This window comes from Sminthopsis crassicaudata, chromosome X, assembly GCF_048593235.1.
Source record: "Sminthopsis crassicaudata isolate SCR6 chromosome X, ASM4859323v1, whole genome shotgun sequence".
Lineage (NCBI taxonomy): Eukaryota > Metazoa > Chordata > Mammalia > Dasyuromorphia > Dasyuridae > Sminthopsis > Sminthopsis crassicaudata.
The window spans coordinates 3,101,709-3,124,372 of NC_133623.1; the positions used below are offsets into that span (position 1 = coordinate 3,101,709).

Here is a 22,664-nt window from a genome sequence, read left to right on the forward strand (position 1 = left end):
GGAAATGTTGTAGATAGTTTCCCTAAATTTTAGCAAAGTAGTTGATGCTATTTATGTGGAAATGAGGAAGAGATGGAGTCCTATGATATGATAGTATGGTTAGATGAATTCAGAATTACTTTAATGGTCAGATCCAGATCATCTGTTAATGGTTCTATCTATGCTTGACCCAGTACTGCTTTACTGCTTAACATTTTTAAAAATATTTTTATTGATGTTTTGTTTTTCACATCACCATAGTTATTCCATGTAACCCTCCTCTCTTAGAGAGCCATCTCACGTGACAGTCTTTTTTTTTTTTTTAAAGAGAGAAAAAAAGTCAGCACAACTGATCAAAACTTTTTTTTTTAAGTCTGAAAACATGTACAATGTGTAACAGTGGGCCTCCCACCTCCCACAGAGTGGGAATATCTTCTCTCTCTTTTTTTTTTTTTTTTTTTTTGCTAAGGCAATTGGGGTTAAGTGACTTGCCCGGGGTCACACAGCTTGGAAGTGTTAAGTATCTGAAGCCAGATTTGAACTCAGGTCCTCCTGACTTCAGGGCTGGTACTCTATCCACTGCACTCACTACCTAGCTGCCCCATGAGTATCTTCTTTTATTTCTTCATTTGATTCCTATTTGATCTTATGATTTTGCTATGTTTATTTGTGATTTTTTTTGGTGTGGTGTTCTTTCTATTTACACTGTTGGAGTTACTGTGTACATTGTGCTCTTTGCTCTGCTTACTTTATTCTGCATCAATTCATAAAGATCTCTCCATGCTTCTCTGTATTTATCACATATCAGTAATATTCCATTACATTCACATACCACAATTTGTTTAGCCAGTTTCCATTTGATGGATATCCACTTTGTTTCCAATTCTTAGCTGTCACAAAAAAAAATGCTGCTATAAATACTTTGGAGTATATAGGAACTTGTTCTGATCAGTGGTTTCTTTGGGGTATAAGTCCAATAATAGACTGATACAAAGGGTATGGATGTTTTCATCACTATTTGCATGATTCCCTATTGCTTCCAAATATGTAGCTTTTTGTGATTTTTAGCAGCGTTCCCATCTTTCCACAGCCCTTCCAACACTGACTTGTCCATTTTTGTGATTTTGGCCAGTTTGCAAGGTGTGAGGTGAAACCTCAGAATTTTTTTTGATACTGCTTAATGTGATTTGGAGAAAAGGCTGGGAGGCATCATTAGCTTTGTGTTGCCTGCAAATTAAGGAGGAATCAGAGAGATTTTAGAAGCTAGATGGTTCAGTACAAAGATTCTGAAGTCCAGAAAATCTGAGCAAGTTTGACCTTGGGCATTTATTAGCTGTGTGACCTTGGGCAATTCATTTAGTTTCTGCTTGCCTCAGCTTCTTATGATAATGGCACCTACTCCCAGAGATGTTATGAGGATTAAATGAAACAATGTTTGTAAAGTATTTTTCAAACTTTGAAGCATTGTGTAAATGTTAGTTGTTGTTGCTTTTATTATTATTGAAGAGTTCAATCAAATAAGATGAAATTTAGAGGAATAAATGTAAATTCTTATTTGGGTTTAAGAAATCAACTTCAGGGAAGGACAAAAATAGGAAATGATGACAAAAAAGCTAAGGTTAAAAATTTTTTTTAATGCAAATTAAAACAACTCTAAGATAACTACCTTACACCTATCAGAAATGACAAAAGTTTGAGAAGATGAGGGGCTGCTAGGTGAGGCAGTAGATGGAGCACCAGCCCTGAAGTCAGGAGAACTTGAATTCACATCTGGTGTCGAGACACTTAATACTTCCTGGCTATGTGACCCTGGGCAAGTCACTTAAACCCAATTGCTTCAGCAACAACAACAACAACAAAAAGTTAGAGAGGATAAGGGAAAAATAGGTACCCTAATAAAATGCTAGAGGACTAGGGAACTCATCCACTTGTTCTGGAGAACAATTTGGAACTATGCCCAAAGAGCTATAAAATGGTGTGTATTCTTTGATCCAGCAACACCATCTGTATCCCAAAGTCTTCCCAAATTGGTCAAAGAAAAGGAAAAGGTCCTATTGTCCAAAAAAAAATTTAGCGGTTCTTTTTGTGGTGGCAAAGAATTGGAAATTGAGGGGATAGTCATCATTTGGAGAATGGCTGAACTAATTGTAGCAGATGATTGTGATAGAATACTGATGTGCTGTAAGAAATGACAAAGGGAGAAAAATCATGGCAAGACCTGTATGACCTGATGCAAAGTGAAGTGAAAAGAACTAGGAGATCATTATGTATAACAGCAATGTTGTTTACCTATGAAAGACTTGGATACTCTAATCAATACAGTGATCCAAGATAGTTCCGAAGAACTGGTGATTAAAAAATGACATACACTTTCAGAGAGAGAACTGATGAAGTCATAAATATTGAAAAAACTTGGAGTCATGGTTAAATTGCCAGTTCAAAATCCCTTCTGGTTTAAAAAAAAAAAAATTGCCAGTTCATCTGAAAAAGATCTGGGGATTTTGTCAAACTACAAGCCCAATAAAAGGCAACAGTGTGGTAATAGAAACAACAAAAAATCGAATGTGAGTTTGGGGCTGCATTGGAAAAACATTGCTCTAAGGAACAAGGAGGTGATAACACCATTATGTAGTGGTAAGTCCTTTTCTGGAGTGTTAGATTTAGTTCTGTGTATCACATTTTGTTGTTGTTGTTTTTATTTTATTCGCATTTTATTTTTCCAAATACATGCAAGAATAGTTTTCAACATTCACCTTTGCAAAACCTTGTCTTCCAAATTTTTCTCCCTCCCTAAGACAGCAAACAGATATAGGTTAAATGTGCAGTTGTTCTAGTTCCATATTCATCAATATACATCACATTTTAGAAAAGCTATTCAGTCATTGATAAGCAGGAGCAATATCCAAAGGAGGAGCAAACTAGCTTGGTAAAAGGCTTTGAGTTATTGCCATTATGAGGATCAGTTGAGAGAATTGGGGATGGGGTTGGCCTGGAGAAGCAAAGGGAACATATTCATTGTTTTCAAGCATTTAAGGTGGTATTTTGGAGGAAGGATTAGGCTTGCTTTGTTTGGCCCCAAAGGAATAACGGGTGGAAGCTGCAAAGGACTAAATTTAATCTTAATAAAAGAAGAAACCTCCTCATAATTAAAGCCATTCAGAACTGTAAAGGGCTGTCTGGGGGGTAATGGTTCCCCCTCACAAAAGGTTTTTAAGCAAAAGGATGATGTAGTAAAATTTCTTTTCTAGGTACGGAATGGAATCATTTAGTTGTTAAGTATCCTTCCAACTCTGAAATTCTCTAAAGCCTAGATAAGGAACTATGGTCTATGGTACTCTAAGGGTATCTAACTTAGTGGTGCCCCATAAATGTTTCAACATAGATTCCTTCTTTTAATAAAATATTGTTGTTTAATATTCAACAGATAAATTTGCTTTTTGATTTTTAATTATTTATATTTAAAATAATTAGTTTTCAGGGAATAAGATAATTTATATTTTTATCATTCCTGATAACTCTCAAGCTTCTTTGTTCATTAATGTTCATTTCCTTTTTTAAAAAATATGGTTGTAGTTAGTCTCTACTTTCTTATTCTGGTTTTACATTATTTAACAAAGGACTTTCCATGTTTCTATATGTGTTTTATATTTGTCCATTCTCCTTACATTATTGTATTGTCACATTAATGTACCATATCTATTTTACTGTTGCTCTATTTTGGGGCATTGGGTTGTTTTTCTTTCCTTGTAATTACACATCATGCTGCTATGAAAACTTGAACAGAGAGCTCTTATTTGGTTTTAGCTAGTATTTTCAAAGTATATTCCCAGCCATGGAATCATTAGGTCACAAGGTATGCTTATTTTTTTGTAACTTCTACTACACAATGCCAGATTGCTCTCAAAAAAAAAAAAAAATCTGCAAATTTGCATTTCCATCAGCAATGAATTCCATTATCTGTTTCTCCACAGCCATGCCAGAGGTTTTGTTGCCTTTAATTATTTGTTGTCTGGGAAGGTGTGGGACTTTAAAATTGTCTTAATTTGCATCTCATTATTAGTCAGGTCATTAGCTTTTAAATTTTTTTTCAAATCTGTTTTCTCCCCTTCTTATCTTTTCCCATTTTATCCCTTTCCCATTAGTCTACACACCTCGTCCCACTCCTTAATGTAAACATCCTTCTATGCCCCATTTGATGGGCCAGGGCTGCCACTCAGCAGCACAAGTGGGCCTGGCTTTCTTATCTTCAGAGGTTCCTTCACTTTACCCAGACTTGGTCTGGGAAGTGAAAGTTTCAAGGTGGTTAGGGCTGAGGCTCACTCAGGACCAGCTAACCCCAGGGCTACTGGCCATGTTTACATTTACACTCAATAAATTCCAGCCTGGGGTCTTTCTTGGATCTTCTATGGTTGTCTCTGGAGGACCCTGTACATCTGCCCCAAGGCAGCTTTGGTTTTCACTGGTCTGTGTTGACCCTAAGGAGCAAATTTGTTTTATTTGGGGAGGAAATCTGAAGAGCTTAGAATTTTCTAACCTACTTGCCATCTTCCCACAGTCCTCCCCTCAGGAAATTTGGTGTATAATCTTTCTTGATATATTGCTATAAAAGTTTTATACTGTTGTTGACTAGGGATATTAGATTGTAGTTTTCTTTCTCCATTTTGATGCTCTCTGATTTAGATTTCAGAACCAGCTTTGTTTCATAGCAGGAGTTTGGTAGAGACCCCTTCTTTTGCTATTTTTCAAATTGCTTATGCTATTAGAATTAATTTTTTAATCTTGTGATACAGAGAGCCAGGTACATCCAGAGAGGGGACTATGGGGACTAAATGGATCACAACATAGAATTTTCTCCTTTGTTGTTGTTGTTTGCTTGCTTGTTTTTTTCTTTCTCAATTTTTTTTTTCCTTTTTGATCTGATTTTTCTTCTGCAGCATAGATGTGGAAATATGTTTAGAAAAATTGCACATGTTTAACCTGCATTGGATCTCTTGTCTGGGGGGAGAAGGGCGGAGGGAAAAAAATTTGGAAGACAAGATTTTTGCAAAGGTGAATGTTGGAAATTATCTTTGTATATACTTTAAAACAAAAAACTATTATTTTTTTTAAAGGATTTTTTTAAAAGGGCAGGTTATATTTCATTGTATCCTCAGTGTCTAGCACAATATCTGGTGCTATGAAGGTAATTAATAAATGTTTATGGATTGATTAAAAAAAAGCAGAAGTAGAATCATAAAATGAGATAAAGCAGAAGCAAAAACATACTCATTTGAAAGAGATAATTAAGGAAGCCTCATTTGCTGAAAAGGTGCCATAGACAGTAATATATATATATAATCTTGAGTGTATATAATAAATGGGTTGTTTCTAACACATATGCATGTAAAATATTGTCAAGATTGTAAAAATAAAGGCCACTCCTTAATTGATAAATGATTAAAGTATATGAATACAATTTTCAATAGATATCAATGTTAAAAATCGCTATTGGTTAGACAAATGCCAATAAAATCAACTCTGAAATCCCCCCCCCCAAAAAAAAAGAAGAAGAAGAATTTTTGTTAGAATCCGCTTGTAAATTTATCTAGCTTTAGGGTTGCTTTCTTTGGGAGTTCATTTATGATTTGTTGAATTTTTTTTCAAAATTGGATTATTTAAGGCATTTCTCTCTTGATTATCATTCCCTATTTCTTCTGTTTATTTTGCAAATATTCATCCCTTTTATTTTGTTTCCAGTTTTATTGGCATAATTTAAGTAATACAATTTATACTCATTTCCTCCGGTTCTTAATTTTGCCTTGAATTCACCTTTTTCTCATTTTTCACACTAATAAATTTATTTCCTTCTCCCTTTAAGTCAATGTTTGCTTTTTTTCTTTCAATTTTGTTGATCTCTTATTTTCAAGTTTTCTATTTGAGTTTAGAGGTTTTTAATTTATTGTTGGGTTTTTTTTTTTCCAGTTTCAAATGTTTCAGGTAAAATTGTTAACCATTTGCTCTTTTTTTTTTAATTGCTTATATCCTTTGATCATTTATAACAGTTTCTTGTATATATTTTTAATGTGTTCTCTAGTTCAGTTCTCTAAAAATACTCTTTCTTCAGTGTAAAACTCTCTCCAGGTTTTCCCCCTAGGAAAGTGAGAACCAAGAAATAAAAGCCTTCCTTTGAAATGGATAAACGGTGATTAACAAATTTAACTCTTACAAAGATAAGATTATAGCCTTTTCACTTACTGTTGATTGCTCTACAACCTACCCAAAGGCTATGTCCTCTTGCATTCAAAGTTAAGGTTTTGATCCCTCCAAGGAACTTTTTTCAATCCTTGAAGAAAGAAATTCCCAAAGGCCCTGGATGGTTCCGGAATGTTAACCCAAAATATATTTTAACATATTCTTCAGGTTTCTCATAGGTGTCACCAAAGGTCAAATTGAAAGGCATGAGAAAATATGCCAGTTTATACCATCTCTCTCCAAGCTAGAAATTACTCATATGATTTATATAAAAATTATTTATAATAGGTTAAATAAAATTGCTTCTGGCAATTCAGCCTAAATCACAGACTACACTATTAGTATTAAAATAAATCTTTCTTCAAAAAATATTCATAATGGCCAAACAGGGTTTTTACCTAATATGATTCAACATCAGGAAAACTAATAACATGTAAAGGGGAGGAGGAAGGGAAACTCATCCAAAATGTTATTAGTGGATATATTATTAATATATAATATATATAATAATTTATATTAATATAAATATATGTATCTGTCAGTAGACATTTTTGATAGAATCCAACCTTTATGCCTTAAAACACACACACACACACACACACACACACACACACACACACACACACACACAGACTTTCCTTAATTCTGTAAAAGGGCTCTTAACCCAGGAGCCAGCCTAATATGTATGAGTCTCAAACAAGGATGCCTCTTTTCACTGCTTTTGTTTTGCACAGTATTCAAACAAGACACAGTATTAGGCAGATCAACATTAGAAATGAAAAGATCAAAATATTATTTACAGTTGACATGATAGCAAGAAAATCCATTTTTCTTAATCATAAAATTAATGGAGGCAAATATGAGTTCAGAAAGGTGGTAAGATGCAAGATTAACCCATAATAACCTTTTTCATTCTTATTTGCTAGCAATATTTCTTAAAGCCATAAACAAGCCCCGTTTACAATAATAAATGTCAATTATTTGAGTATTAACCTACCTATGAGATGTGGGGACAAATATGAAAGTATAATGCCTATAATAAAGGAAAATCAAAATTGAAAGAATATTCAAGATTCATGAAATCATACTAATAAGGTAAAAATAACAAATAAAATTTTGTATTTTTAATTCTATACCAGTCAAAATACCACAGGATTTTTTTGGATAAAATCATTAAATTTATGTTTTTAAAAACTGATAAGAATATTCAGAAAACAGTTGGAGGTCTGGGTGGATGGGACTAAGGTAAAGATGGCCTTTGCTTCAAATTTTAAAATGTCATCAAAACAATCTGAAAAAAGGAAAATTCAAGAAATAGATAATAATAAAATAGCTGGCATTTACATAGCATTTAAAGTTAGCAAAGTGCTTTCTTTACATGTGTTGATCCATTTGATTGATGCAATACAATAGAAGAGCAAGTCGCTGCTTCTTTACTCCTCCTGTAACCCCTTTATCCTTTTCTACAGAGACAAACATATTTACTTTCTGATCTGCAAAGTTTTGAATCACATGATGCTATCACAAAACAGATAGAGACTCTGCAGACTGAGATGGAGTTCAGGTAAGATGATTGTCCCTAAAACACTGAAAAGACTTATAGTTTCATTTCAAATTGGAAACTAGATTTCTACTGGCTATATGGAATGAATAAATAAATTCAATATGTTTTGTGTGAAAAGGCTTCATTTGTAACGGTGGAGGATCACGGTATCTCTGAAATGTCGAGCCAGTTAAATGCCAACCTGAATCCTTAAGAATCGTCTAAAGGAGTGAAAATAGAATTTCTCTGGAACCCAATATTGGTTGGGACCTTTTAGCAATGCTGTCATCCAAACCCTCCTTTTATAGAGAAATAGAGCAAAAGTTACTCGTCCAAGGTTACATTTGAAGATTAGAACTCTAGTGTTCTAGGCTAGTACCATATGCCTTGTGATTTCTGCAGGCACGTTAGCTAGAATACTGAAGAACTTTTATGGTAATCTTTTTGATTTACTGAGGATCATAGACTTTTGGAGCTAAATAAGGCAATATTTAATATTTCCTGGCAGTTCTTAGTCTTGGGATGATATACAAATCAATATTTGAGGGTTTGGTTTTCCAGAGCATTGAGTATTTACTAATTATTTTGTGTACATTTATGCTATCTACCTGAAATCCTCAATATTGCTTTCTAAGTGTAGAGATGATGTCTTTTCCCTAGAGCATCTAATTAGCCTACCACTGAAGTAGGTGTGTGAGCTCCCGTGATCACTAAGTACTTAGTTGATTGGCAGATTATGAAAGGACCAGAGATTTAGTGTGCTCTTTCCTTTCCTGATGGTACAATTCACATCAGAAGTCAACCACTGAGCTAACTGGAACAGAGTTCAATAAAATTAGATTTTCTGGGCCAACCATGCTTATCCAAAAATCTCTTGGGATCATTATCAAGGCTTTGAGTTGGGGGGGGTCTAAAGATTTACAACTGTTAAGACCCTTAGAAATTGTCTAGTTCAACCCCAGAGGAAGAAATCAAAACCTAAACAGATGTCATTTCCCGAAGGGGCCACAAAGCTAGGAAATGCCAGAAACCACTTCAAACCCAAGGTGTCACCTACTAGATTTTCTTGTGCTACCTCAGCCTGGACTCAGTCACACAGTGCACATGGCATGCAGTTCTTTCAGGTCTCTTACCCAGGCCTTTTGTGCTTTTGCGGTTTAGACTCAGTCCAAGTTAGCCTGGCTAAAGATAATTGAAAGTTGAGAGACCCATTCATTACAAAAAGAGTTTAATTGGAACTTCCGTGTGTGTGTGTGTGTGTGTGTGTGTGTGTGTGTGTGTGTGTGTGTGTGTGTGTGTATTTATTTTCCCTTTGATTTAGAAGAGTCTCCTCAAGGGATCTTAGGTACTCTTAGGTTCATTGAATTGAAAGAGATCTTAGACTCCCTTATAGATCAAGTTCATCACCCTCATTTTATAGACAAGGAAGCTGAGGACAAGAGGTTTAATAACTTGATCAGGGTCACACAGCTAATCTGTCTGAAGCACAATTTGAACCCTGACTTCAGATCCAATGTCCTTTCCCCTACGCCACTGCTACCTCCCTAAGTCTGCTTCTCCTTGGTCCTCGGGCAGCCCGGCAATGAATGTCCTTGTTGCTTTTCCCAAAGGAGTGCCCAAATCGCTGATCTCCAACAGAAATTGCTGGATGCAGACAATGAAGATAGGGCAAAGTACCGCTGGGAAAACATCGCAACCATTCTGGAGGCCAAGTGTGCTCTCAAATGCTTAATAGGAGAGGTAAGCTTCTCTGGGCGCTGGGAGTTAAGGATATGACTGTGAGTGTTGACAGGATGTTGGTCTGGGAGATTGCTCGTTTATTGTACTAAACTTCAGCATGAAGCCAATAAATCAGATTAGCAGGCCGGGAAAAGTCTGATGAAAGTAAGCATCGAAAAGGTGCTTAAGCAATTTCATGTAAGTATAAGATTTAAGCTGGCTTTTCAAAAGTATGGCCAGAATAGATCAGGGCCATGTATTAAGACTCAGAGGGCAGTGGCCATTAACAGATTTGGGCCTTTTGTGGAGGGGTTTTTTTTGTTTTGTTTTGTTTTGTTTTGAGGAAAAAAGTTCCCTGCTAAGGGAAATTCACCTGTTCCATTTGGACTGAGGTCCAAACAAGAGAGAGGATCTTAAATTATCTGTACCACCTCTTTAAGCATTTCATAGGAGACAATTGAAGAGCGGAACCATTACAACCACTTTTAAATGTCTGTCCTTCTCACCAAAGCCAACCCCTTGATATATGACCTCGCCCCGGACTATCTCCTGCAGCAGATTGCCCACCATCCTCCCCATTCTTTCCCATGCTATTCAGTCCTTCCCTGCTGCCTCCAAACACATCTAATTCTCCTCCATCTTTCAGAAACACTAACTCTGATACCAAAATGCTGCCATGCCTAACAGCTGTTGACCTCTATTTCTCCTCACTTTCACAGCTCTCTGTGCTGATTCTCCTCTCAGTTCTAAATACTCAACATTCTGGCTTCAAGCCTCATCATTGCACTGAAGGTGCTCTCTCTGCTGATTTCTTAATTGCCAAATGGAAGGCCCTCCTTTCTATCCTCATCCTTCTTGACCTTCCTGCAGCACTGGACGCTGTTGGCCTCCTTCTCCTTCCTGGATGCCCTCTCCTTTCTTGGTTCTCCTCCCACCTGTCTTTTGCCATAACTTCATCCATGTTGCATCTACTGGTGTGTCCATTCCACAGGTAGGTGTGGTTCCCCCCACCCCGGTCTCTGTCCAAAGTCCTCTTCTCTCTTCCTTCTGTACTGGCTCTCTTAGTCATCTCCTTAGTTCCCATGGGTTCAGTTATTTCTGTGCAGGTGGTTCTCAGATCCATAATCCAGCCCTAGTCTCTCCCCGAGCTGTAGTTCCATATAACCAGCTGCCTGTCGGACATTTCAAAATGGCTATCCCTCAAGCGTCTCAAACTCATTGTGCCCAAAACAGAATTCACTATCTTTCCCCCTCTTACTCCCCACTAAGTGCCCAAACCCTCCCTTCTTCTGAGTTTCTGTGTTACTGTTGATGCCATTGATGGTCCTCCCAGTTTCCCAGTTGTCCTGTGCTCCCCTGGCATGTTTTTGCTACATAGCTAATTGGTTTCCAGATCTTAGAATGTTTCTCTCTAGAACATCTTTCTTCCCATAGCTACTTCTCCAGCTTACATCCTCCTTAGGTCTCAGCTGACTACTTCAAGGGCCTCCTAGTTGATGTCCCTGAGGAAGGCTTCTCTCCCAGCCACCTGCTCAATGGATTTTTCTAAAGTATTAATGAAACCTCTTCACCTCTCTAATCTCCAGAGGTTTCCTGTTGCCTCCAGGATCAAAGATCCTCTGTTTGGCATTTCAAAAGCATCACAAATTAGCCCCTTCCGGCCATTCCCTAGTCTCCTAACTTCTACACCCTCCTGCCCCTCACAGTGTGCCCAGACTGGCTTGGTTGCTATTCTTTGCACAGGTCACTCCATCTTTTTGCCTTTGCACTGGCTTTTCCCATGCCTGGAGTTCTTTTTCTTCCAATTTCTGTCTCTTAGTCTCTGGCTTCAAGACTAAGCTCAAGAACCACCTCACCCACAAGGCCTTTCTCAGTTCCTTCTAAGGTTACCTTCCCTCTCCTCTATAGGTAACTTGTCTATACCTATGTGTGTCCAGTTCGTACCTTTGCACTGACTGTCCCTCCTGCCTGGCTTGCTCTTCCCTCCCAAACTGACTTTTTGCTTCCCTTACTTTCTTTAAGATTCAGCTTCTGCAGGAAGCCTTTCCTTTTTCTCCCAGCATTAACAGATTAGGGTACAGATTGTCTCACATTAGAATGTCAGTTCCTTGAGATCTGGGGTGTTGTTGCTTTTTCTCTGTATCTTCCCCTTTAAGCACAATGCCTGGCAGTTAATCAGCTCCTAATAAATGTTTATTATTTATTGGTTTGGGTTAATCAACACAATCTCATGCAAGAATCCTGATTGTTATAAACATTTACAATTCATGGTGGAGGCCCTGAAGTAAAAGTAAAGTCAAAATTTTGATATCCCTGAAGAAACATGTGGGAACCAGACCCACTTAATGTAATCTCAGCCAACATGTTTTAACATGCTAGCAGAGCAAGATGGGACACAATTGAGCTTCAGGGGTTTGCCTTCATGCATGTGTCAGAGTGTGACGTGCCATAGCCTATTTCTCTAGGCTGTTGGCTATAGCCCTGCTCGGAGAAACGAAACAAAAAAGGGAAGGCCTTTTGCAGCCTTCAGATATTTCAGTTTGCCAGTGTACCGTGCCTATTGCTCATTTTAGGAAAATGGTCATTGCCCAGCCTAGCACGCAAAAAAGTTGTAGTTTTCTGGATTCATTCATCTTCTCTTGTCCCTTCTAGTTGGTCTCTTCTAAAGTACAGCTCAGCAAACTTGAAAGCAGCCTGAAACAGAGCAAGGACAACTGTTCTGACCTGCAAAAGATGGTCTTTGAGGAACGGAATCACACCGCTGAGGTGGAGAATGAGCTGCAGGAGCAGCTGATGAAGTTAGAGCAACAGCATCAGGAAAAGGTGAAGTGGCCAGCACTGGGCCCAGGGCTCAGTCAGCTGATCCTCTGTCATACTTTTGCCTGTTACCCAGAGCTAGTGCTCTGTACAGGAACAACTTGCTTCACCCTGATTGACTGTGAGATTGCCTCAATCGGCATTGGGGATAACCTGGAATTGCTTCATTTCTTTGGGCACGAGATATTTAACTTTTTATCTGTGAAGAGTTCAGCATTGAGGATTTGCCTTTCTTTAGGTGCTCTACCTCCTTAGCCAACTGCAGCAAAACCAAGTTGTAGAGACCCAGCTAGAAGACTCCATCAATGAACGGGAGCGGCAGCTGCTTGACAGGCTAAAGTTTCAGGTGAGAAAGCAGCCCTCTCTCTGGCAGGGGGCCCCAGACTTGTCAGAAAAGATGGCCATGGGGGCAGAACTGTGAGCGAATGCTCCTTTGTAAAGTCTCTCCGTAGTTTCTCCTACAGAGTAGCTTGGGTTTTTATGTTTTGATGAAAGGCCAGGAAACACCCAAACCAACCCCTGACAGTCACCCCTTTAAAACAGTTAAGTAAAACTGCTCAGTGATTGTGCCTGTTAGAAGTCAAACTCAAGTACTTACTCTTCCCCACACTTATCATTTGATTCTCTGCCTCCCTCCCCGCCTTTGCATAAGCTGTGTCTCCCTCATAAGTTCCCTCCCTTGTTGCCTCTGCCCCTGAGAGTCCCTCCCTGGCCTATGTGCCACTTTCTCTGGGGTGTCTTTCTTTATCTTTCTAGGATAAGGCCTTTCTAAAGCCTCCCCTTAAGTGACCTTGGACAAATATCTTTGTGTACGCTTTGCTTTCTCTGATAAACTGTAACTCCCTGAGGGCAGGGCTTGAATTTCATTGTGTCTCCTTTCCCCCTCCTAAATACAGTCTGTCCAGAGCTAAGGGATAACTAACACCCAAGCTTCTCTGTATCTCTGAACTGCCTCTTAGTACCCAACATGTTGGCAAAGTGCCTTGAATCTGAATCCCTTCCTTGTAGTAATGTGCTGCAGTGCTTAACTTCTTCCCAGTTTAGAATATTCCCCTCCCCCCGATCTGAATCCATTTTTTAGGTTTCCTTGAGTCTCTATCCTCACCAAGCTATGATATGGACCATATTTGCTTAGCATCTATTATTCCTCTTGTTGAAGCCACGAAACAAACTTTCTCAAGGCTTTGGTAAATAAAGCTGAGTCTTCAAAGGTTTCTTATTCGTTCTGACAAGGGCTGGACCAGTCAAGAACAGCAAAGGTGTCCTCAACCGGGATGGGCAATGGAAAGTTGCATGGCTGCCAAGATTGGAGTCAAGACTGCCTAGAGCAGTGGGATAAGGCCTGGCTTTCATTGCTCCTGAAGCCAGAATAAGAGTTTTTTGGCTGGTTCCATTCTCCGGTGTGTGACAACTAGCAGCCATGTGTGTTTTTAATCCTTGTGAGTGGTTTGCTAGTCCACAGGTAGTGCCCCAAATAACCCCACCTACCCTGGAAATAGGATGAAGAACTTGAGAAGATGCGAGAAATGTGTGAGCAAAACCAGCAGCTGCTTCAAGAAAATGAATCCATCAAGCAGGTAGGATTCACACTCAAAGGTGAGCTCTGGCAAGCCCTGGTGGCCACTCAAGCCAAAGGTCTTATTGAAGAGTAGCCTTCAGTATGATCAGATGACTCTACTTTGTGCTGTGTTTTGAGTTTCTAGAGCATAAATATTTCAAATTGGGATGAACGTGAATTTTTGAGTTGCCCTTGTCCAACTCTAAGTCTCTTCTGGGGAAGTAGAAACTCACTTTGCTGTGGCCTTGTCGTAACTTGACCGTGATTTAGAAATGAGAAGGCCAGAGCTCACCTGATACTGAGCCATTGGGATTTTGCCTGTGTCCTCAAAGGCTGTCCACCGCTTCATACATGCTTTGTCTTTCTTTTCAAACAGAAACTGAACCTTCTCCAAGTCGTGAGCTCACACAAACTTCACCCTCCAAAACTTAGCACGCAGTCTCCTGATTCTTCCTTTGAGTATATCCCCCCCAAGGTACGGTGACCAGAGTTAATGCCGGCAATGCTATCTCAGATCCCTGGTTTGTGAGTGTAGCCTATGGTGGGTTCTAAAGTTGCCAGCAGAATCCCAGAACTCCTTTAATAATATCTACCACGAGCTCTGATACATCACTATTGCCCTGGACTGTCCCAGGAAATCTGGAGAAGTCTGATGGCTACTGTTCCCCTAAGTTTGGAATGGGACGGTGCTTGCAGAGGAGGTCTCCATCACAGCCTTAGGGAAGGAGAAGTATTATTCAGCTCTCGGTCCAGAGATACTATCTCATAAGATCATGGAACCCTTCAGTACTCCCTCAGATTTCTCAGTCTCCCATTTTCGTTCCAGGATTCTATGAGACCAAAAACTAAAAGCAGAGTTATCCTAGCTGATGAAGCCAAATAAAATATGCTTGAGGGAATCCAAAGACTTTGCCCTGAAAATGTAGCTGTTAGCAGCTGCCAGAAAGGATGTGGCGCCCATTTTATTTAATTTAGCCTTAACTATAACTTTCTCTCTTCTTAGCCAAAACCTTCCCGTCTAATGAAAGAAAAGTCCCAGATACAGACCGTGGAAGTCGAGGATCTCAAATCTACTACAGAGCCCTCTGGGAGCGAAGCTGATTGCGATGAGGATGATGATGAGTGGAAGCCAAAAAAATCAGTCAAGATTTCCAGGAAGAACGTGCAAGGGGTGAGAGCCACTTCCCCAGATCTCTGGCCACAGTCCTTGACCCTGGCTTTCACAGCATTTGAAGCATCTGACCTGGGTCTGAGCCAAGTCAACTTTCCCCTTTCCTGTGTTCTTTTAGAACCCTATGAAGAGACCCTATCTCTTTCAGAGGAGTTATTAAGCCAGCTCTGCAGAGCCTGGGACTGGTGTGGAAGGCTGTCAAAAGCTAACTACTGTTGCACTTCAAGAGCTCTCTAAGTACATGCTCCACGTGGTTACATTGAGGCTGATTTGAAAATACCAAGTCAGGGGCAGCTAGGTGGTGCAGTGGATAGAGCATGGGCCCTGAAGTCAGGAGGACCTGAGTTCAAATGTGGTCTCAGACTCTTAACACTTCCTAGCTGTATGACCCTGGGCAAGTCACTTAACCCCAATTGCCTCAGCCCCCCCCAAAAAAAGAAAGAAAGAAAGAAAATATCAAGTCAGAACTTGGGCAGGAGCCTTCTCTTCTCCACCCAATTCTGTCCTACTGGTTCTCCATCTTTTGGAAAAAAGGCATTGACTTCAGATGAATGCTGAATCAGGAGTTCATTTACCAGATTAAAACCATTCAGGAACAATCTGATATCCTTTATTCAGTAATAATCCATTTTTGCCTAATTATCATACTTAGACAGTTTTGAAGGCCATTTTGAGCCTCTCCTTTGTCTTCTCAGTGGCCACTGCTCTTCCCTGATGCCATTGGGGCTGCTCAAGCCTTCTTTTGGCCATTGGTATAGTTCACTCTCATTCCCTCATGAAAACAGCTGACTTGCTGGGAGGCTGCTTCATCTCCATAACCGTCAGCTTCTTGTACAACTCCCACAGTGCCAGAGAAAAGCTGGCAGTGCATGCACCAGGCCCTTAGAGACTAGAATCTCCGGTGAGTTACTCTTTATTGAGCGTCCTTTGGACTGAGGGTAGTGGAAATACAACCAATGGTTCCCATCTTCAAGGAGCTCAATGATTCTAAAACCTCAGTGTGGTTGTGTGCCAAGAGGAGCGCCTCTAGAGCTTGGAGCCGGGTGGGATTGGACTGGGAAGGCTTGGGAGTCGGAATTGGAACATTTCAGAGGAGAAGAGGCTGATATGGTGAGGGGGGTGTTTGACAAAGGGCAGAGAAAGCTGGGGGAGACAGCAGGTCTTGGTAGCTGGAGTCGAGCAGCTGAGTGACAAGAGGTAGAGAGGGAGGCCCAGGAAGATGCAGAAGAGGACATTAGAGACCAGGCAATTTAGTAAAAGGATGTCGGAAGTTGGCGTTTTCTCCTTTCTGAGTCTTCAGCACAGACTGGAGAAGTGTGCTTGACAGGTTATGAAAAGGAACCTGGATGGAGTAAATATTCAAGTTGTGACTTATCCAAAGTCATCCCAAGAGCCCAGTCTGCCTTTTAGCCGAGTGGTTGTGGCAGCTGCTTATTCGTTGCATCCAACTCTCTGTGGCCCTATGGCTGTAGTGGCAGGGTGGGGTAGGAGAGACAGTTCTCCCCTGAGAACCATGTGATTGGCTGTTTCCTTGTCCAGTGGATTCCAATAAACGCCAGTTAAGTGACTTGCCCAGATTCACACAGAGATGGAATTTGAACTTGGGCCTTCCTGATTCTAGACCCAGCACTCTGTCCACTGAACTATCTTGCTGCCCCATGTTAGCCATGCCGCCTGGGGCCAAGAGCTGTTAATGAATAGACAGTGTAGGCCAGTAGAAGGGGCACCAAGAGACTTGAATTATTCTGGCTTTGATCTTGAGCACGGAGCATTGTAGAGGGACTGTGGGTATTGTTAGATTCAATTTGCAGATAAAGAAAATGAAACTCAGATCTCTCTGACTTGCCTGTAATCAAAGGTAATAAGTAATAGGGCTGAGTCTGCCTGCCCACGCTCTTGGGCCGTTGCTTTCTTGTCAATAAAATTCCCTTCCAATTCTACCATTTAGGGAATTTCTAAGACTGGGCTAGAGCAGATACGTTTGCAACCACGGTACCTGGATGGTGTTTGTCAGAGCTCTCTCCCAAGCAGCTGTTAAGCACTTTGAAGATCTAACTATCTTTCCTTTATAGCTGTATGTAGAGCTAGGTACATAGAACTAGGCATAAGCCCAACACACCCAGCTCTCAACTCTTAGCCTGTTGCTCTTTTTCTTTGCTTCTTACCAACTCACAGCCAGTGCTGGGAGTCCTGGAGCAAGAGGACTGAGAGAAAGAAGTTTGCACTAAGTCATTCAAGTGCCTCCATTTTTTTCCCTGCACACCTTAAAAATGAAGGGAAAAATGCCCCTTTCTGAAATGCCCTCCTTACCATGTCTGCCGTTCCTCCTTTGAGATGCTCCCCCTCACCTCTTGGATTACAGAACCTTTATTCCAAATTCTTGAGGAGGCAGTATCAAGGGGGCACAGGATGTAATAGCCAGAACCCTGCTCTTCTGCCTTAAGGAGCCCCACTTGTTCAGTCTCTGCTCTTACATAAGCTCTAATGGATCTTTCTACCTTTCCTTTGAGGTCTGACTTTTGACCTCTTCATTCAGGTGAAACTGCTCTCCAAAGTTTCTTAATGTTTTCTTCCTTGCCAAATCTGACAGAGGTTTTCTCCATCCTCATCCTCTCACTGTCTGCTCCATTACTGACCCCCTTCTGCTGGATACTCTCTCATCTCTTAGTTTTTAGGGCACTGTTCTCTCCTGACTGCTCCTCAATAACCATTGTTGCTTTATCATCCACATAGTGCTTTCTAACTGTGGATGTTCCCCGAGGTCTTCTGTCCCAGGTTCTCTTCTCTCCTCAGTGTCTCTCTTCTCTCTTGACAATCTCATCAGCTCTCACACACTTTACCGTCTTTATGCAGCCTCAGGCCCCCTCTCGATTTTCAGTCCTGTTGCCTAGTGGACATTTCCAACACCTTAACCTCAATATTTCAAAACTAAACTCGTGATCATCCCCCCCCCCAAAAAAAAAAAAAACCAAACCTGAGAGTCTTCTAAAGTTCCCTATTTTTGCCATCCTTCCAGCTCCCAATTCTCTTGACCTTAGTATAATATTCCACATCCAGCATTTCCAAATCTTGCCCTTTCTACCTTCATAATCGACCTCACATCCAACCCTTTCTCTCCCCTGCCACAGCTGCCACCTTAGTTCAGACCCTCATCACCTCTTGTCTAGATCATTGCAGGAGCCTCCTACTTGTTCTCCCTGCCTCAAGTCTCTCCCCACTCTAGTACATTCTACGTCTTGCTGCCAAAGTCAGTTTCCTGAAGCACAGAGCTCCTTCTCACACCAATTTCCAGAGGCTTTCTTTTGGCTCCAAAGTAAAATAGAGACTTCTGTTTGGTTCTTAAAACTTTATACAACCTGACCCCCATTTTATTTAGCTTTCCATCTTCACTGGATATTGCTCTCTCCCACATTGCACTCCAGCCCAATCAGCCATCTCTCTGTTCCTCACGAGTAATGTACCGTTTCCCATCTCTGGGCCTTTGTACTGGCTGTCCCCCATGCCTAGAATTGGCCCCTTCCTTATCTTCTCTGCTATGTCAGGTGCCTTCTTTTCTTTAAGGTGCAGCTCAGGCACCATGTCTTATAGGAAGCCTTTCCTGCTCCTTTCAAATGCAAGTTCTTGCCCTCCCTGCCAAATTACCTTGTATCAAACTGCTTTGTGTTTATTCACTGTACAGTTGTGCTTTGTAGGTTTTTTATGTGTCCTTGTCTCCCCTATTAAAGTGTAATCTCTTACATAAAATACAAGGCCTTTTTCAAGGCCACTTGTCCATCTATCTACCCAACTCAGCCGACTCTTTCCCATGACTCCAAGAAGCTGGAGCACACAGAGTGGCCACGCCCCAGGAAAACTGCCTCGGTAGACTGGCTAAACCAGGTTGAAGGTAACAGGCATGCCTCAACCCCAACGGTTAGTTAGGGAGACATCTACCCCAAGCACATGAAGACTTCTCCTGGTGGAATATGGGTACGGGCACAGCTTATTCCAACGGCCAGAAAGGCAGCTGAAGCAGGACTGAACAAAGGGAACCCTTAGTTTAGTCAGATGTCAAAGAAACCGAGGTCAGCCCCGCATCCCAAGCCGTCTCTGGTCGTCCTGACTTTTGCCCTGCCGTTGGGCGAAGCTGACAGTTCTGTGCAGCTCTGCCTCATTTCAGTCCAATTCACAAGTTAAGATAGCACCTGAGATGTCATTGGTCCTCTGAAAACAAAGGAAAAACAGCCTCCCTGGCACCCAGCAGCAGAGTGCCTGGCACGTAGTGGGTGCTTGATAAATACAAATGATTGAGTAATTGATGATAGTACCAGAAAAGCCTTTTCTAGATTGTCATTAGGCATCCTGGGGCTTCAATGACTTTGTTGTTGAGGGGCAGGACAGTTGGGGTGCCTTGAGGATATGCAGGAGCCAGTTGCGGAAGGAATACTGGAAACCCGTCAGCTTTCTAAGGCTTTTTCTTTTCTTCCCATTCCCTGCAGTGTACCTGCAAAGGCTGGTGTGGAAACAAACAGTGCGGGTGCAGGAAACAGAAGATGGACTGTGGAGCTGACTGTATCTGTGACCCTGCAAAGTGCCGGAACCGAGAACTGCAAGCAGTTGAGTGATGTCTTTGCCCCTTGCCCCAAACCTGCTCGCCTTTCCCTGGGAAAAACAGACCCTCTGAGGCAGAATGTTCTTTTTAAAAAATATTTATTTTTATTGATCTCTTTGTTTTTACACACAGCCTTCCCTTCAAATCTTTCGCTTTCTTCTCTCCTCCCATTGAGCCCTTCTAACCAAGAATAAGAGGAGAAAAGATCAGTTCAGTGAAATTACCCAATGCGTTAACTGTGGGATACAGTAGGATAGCAGAACAATGCTGAGCCCTCTTAAGATGACTTCTTTCTCCTCATCCCAGAGTGTGTATGTGAGAGGGGTCCGTTTATTTCAGGCTTCCTCCCTCCAGGTTTCTTCCTTAGCTGGAATATTCAACCAGTCAGTTTGACTAAATGGGTTACTTTGCAGTCCTTTTCCCATCCTAGGAGTCTCCTTATGCTGATACAGATTGTTCCAGTACTTTCCTGTAGGAAGCCCTATGCTGGGTATTAGAAAGATAAAAAGGAAGGGAAGTCCCTGCCCCAGTGGAACTTCCTTTCTAATTCCGCTCCTTTCCATAGGACTGGAAGGTTTTCTGAGTACTCGGTTCCCCACAGCCCAGTGAGGTCGCTTCATATATATCCACAGTTTCCCTAGAATGTAACTTAGTCACAAAGCTAGAAAGCCTAGGTGTTTTCCAAGTCCAAATCTAGCACTAAATCCTAGGCTTAGAGCTGAAAGGAAATGGGAGGGGGGGCATCCCAGCATGCTGCTCTCAGGAAAACGCACACTGGCCCAACTTCTGGGAGCCGAGCCTTAATGTCACAGTTAGAAAGAGGAGAGGCGTCCTTGCTGGTCTCTCAGAACTACACTAAATGCTGGCCTTCATCTTGGGGAAGCAGTGAGCCCAAAGCCTAAAGCTTCCTGAGTTTCAGCGGCTAGCACAGTGCACTAAGCTGCCCACACCTGGCCTCCCGAATGGGAATTAGAGAGATCACAGTGTACCAAATGATGGCCCGGTTGGATTCAAAGCATTTGTTTTCAAACCCCTTTCCTCTCTGGCAAGAAAAACTAAGTTGGCCACCACTGGTACCTTTTCAAGGCTAACCCCTTGCTGCCTTCCTCTGAACGATGTACACATGGTCAGAGCCAGGCAAACGCTGCTTCCGATCGGTTACGGAGGAGCAGGCAAGAGCTTCTCACCTTGACAATCTGCCTGTCCATCTCTCAGGGTACATCCAGCATGTCTGAAAGCTCCTTCAAGCTGGAGGATCCCACAGAAGTGACCCCAGGCCTGAGCTTCTTCAATCCCGTCTGTGCTACGCCCACTAGCACGGTAGGAGCTGCTGGGGCCTGGGCTGTGGCCGTGTCAGGAAGGGATGACCATGTCAGAGTTGTCATTTGACCTCTGCATGAAGCCCATCTATCTGAGTGGCTGTTCATAAGCAGGAGCTTGCTCATGCCCATCTCTGTCATCCTAGATCCTTCGCGAGATGTACGATGTGAACCAGGTGCTGTCGACCACAAATGTAAAGAAGCAGACTGCTTCCTCTGCCCCTTCTGAGTCTGGCCCTGCATCTGCCTCCCAGGAGAACAAGGCTTCAGGGGAGAAGGAAAAGGAGAAGAAGAAGAAGCAGAAGCGAGTTCTGAGCAGCACCATTAACTTCTTCTCTGGCTGTGCCGATGAGGAGGAGGCAGGCCTCTAGACTTAGCCAGCCAAGCCTGGGAGGTATCTTTATGCTGCTTTAGAGGTTGCTGAGGGAGGGGGCTTTTAGTGCCTCTTTTGGATTTCTGATTATTTGTTGCATAGTAAAGAAGAAATTGTTCTCTTCTCCACTTCCCCCTGTTATTGTCCTCTCCAGAAGCTACCTCTGTTGTGAGCAGCCTGCCTGGAAGTATTGAGCCATGAGCCATTCCTATAACCCTAAAAATCCCATATGGGTATTGACCTATCAGTTGAGAAGTTTCTCCTTTCCAGGATTCATGTTGGAAGTCATGGCACCAGACGGTACCATCCAAATCGATATGAGATGTCGGCCCTCAGCCCGAGAAGACGAATAGGATGAGGCCTTCTTGGTAGTCTTGACCTAGTGGTTAGTCTGGCTTACGTTAAGAGACACAGCTCTAGGTGCTACCGTGGGACGAGGGAATGCCCTGCCCTGTTGTTCTAGTAGGAATAGAGACCCTTGGTCTTTGGGCAAATGTTAATGACATTTTGTTAAGTTAATATTGGGTAAATAAACTTGAAATCACGTGTGCCTTTTGTCCTTCTGTTTGGGAAGTTTACATGTGTACCTATGGCGGATAAGTCACTGCAGAAACTAGACTTGATCATCTTTTCTGTCTCTTCATGGCCTTAAATGGATGCATGAGGGTCGCGGGTGGGAAGGAGCAGACCAGAATCCAGTGAAACAAACTGTGTTGATGTGATAGACAATCTTGGACTGAATTCAGAAAGGCACAACTTCCTGGAGGAAGGTCTCATTGGGCCATACTGAGGGATCAGTTGTAGGTGCCACATTCTAGGAAGCAGATTGATGACACAGAGAGAATGTAGAAGAGGATAACTAGGATGTGGAAGAAGAGGGAGGGTCCAGAGGCACCAATATCATATGAGAATCAGCTGCACAAACAAGTGTGAAGGACACACAGGATGGGGACAGATGGCTATTTAAGTATCAGGTGGATGGGTTCTTTTTGTGACACAAGCATAGTGCTGATATTTAAACCAGGGAGATGAAAAAGGGAGAGAAAACTTTGATTAATTTCCTTAATGAATAGCTATGCAAACATTTTTAATAGAATCTTTTTTTTTTTTTTTGAAAACCTTAAGAGAATCAACTAAAAAATTAACTGAAGCTATGAACCATTTCAGCCCTCTAGTCTTAGGGATAATAAAATAAATACACACCAAGCATCAGCATTTTTACATACTACCAATAAAGTTCAACAGCAAGCGATAGAGATAGATATGAACAAAACTAATGCAGCCAAAATTAGAAGGAATTGAGAATTTTTTTTAATTTATAAAATATGCATGGGTAATTTTTCAACATTGACCCTTGTAAAAC

General features: G+C 41.5%; 1 protein-coding gene across 4 annotated transcripts in view; it reads left to right on the plus strand.

Annotated features, from left to right (window-relative positions):
* KIF4A (kinesin family member 4A) overlaps positions 1-21,849 on the plus strand; it is a 73,426-nt gene extending 51,577 nt beyond the window's left edge. The window contains exons 22-32 of one of the 4 annotated variants that reach the window (XM_074278158.1): positions 7,680-7,774; positions 9,364-9,493; positions 12,125-12,295; positions 12,528-12,635; positions 13,789-13,866; positions 14,224-14,322; positions 14,851-15,018; positions 19,497-19,613; positions 20,825-20,929; positions 21,075-21,322; positions 21,572-21,849. In XM_074278158.1, coding sequence (XP_074134259.1) covers positions 7,680-7,774; positions 9,364-9,493; positions 12,125-12,295; positions 12,528-12,635; positions 13,789-13,866; positions 14,224-14,322; positions 14,851-15,018; positions 19,497-19,613; positions 20,825-20,929; positions 21,075-21,299 — 1,296 coding nt within the window. In that variant the 3' untranslated portion in view covers positions 21,300-21,322; positions 21,572-21,849. Of the gene's footprint in view, positions 1-7,679; positions 7,775-9,363; positions 9,494-12,124; positions 12,296-12,527; positions 12,636-13,788; positions 13,867-14,223; positions 14,323-14,850; positions 15,019-19,496; positions 19,614-20,824; positions 20,930-21,074 lie in introns of all 4 variants that reach the window. The other 3 variants (XM_074278159.1, XM_074278157.1, XM_074278160.1) reach the window with 3 other exon arrangements.
* The last annotated feature ends 815 nt before the right edge of the window (positions 21,850-22,664 follow it).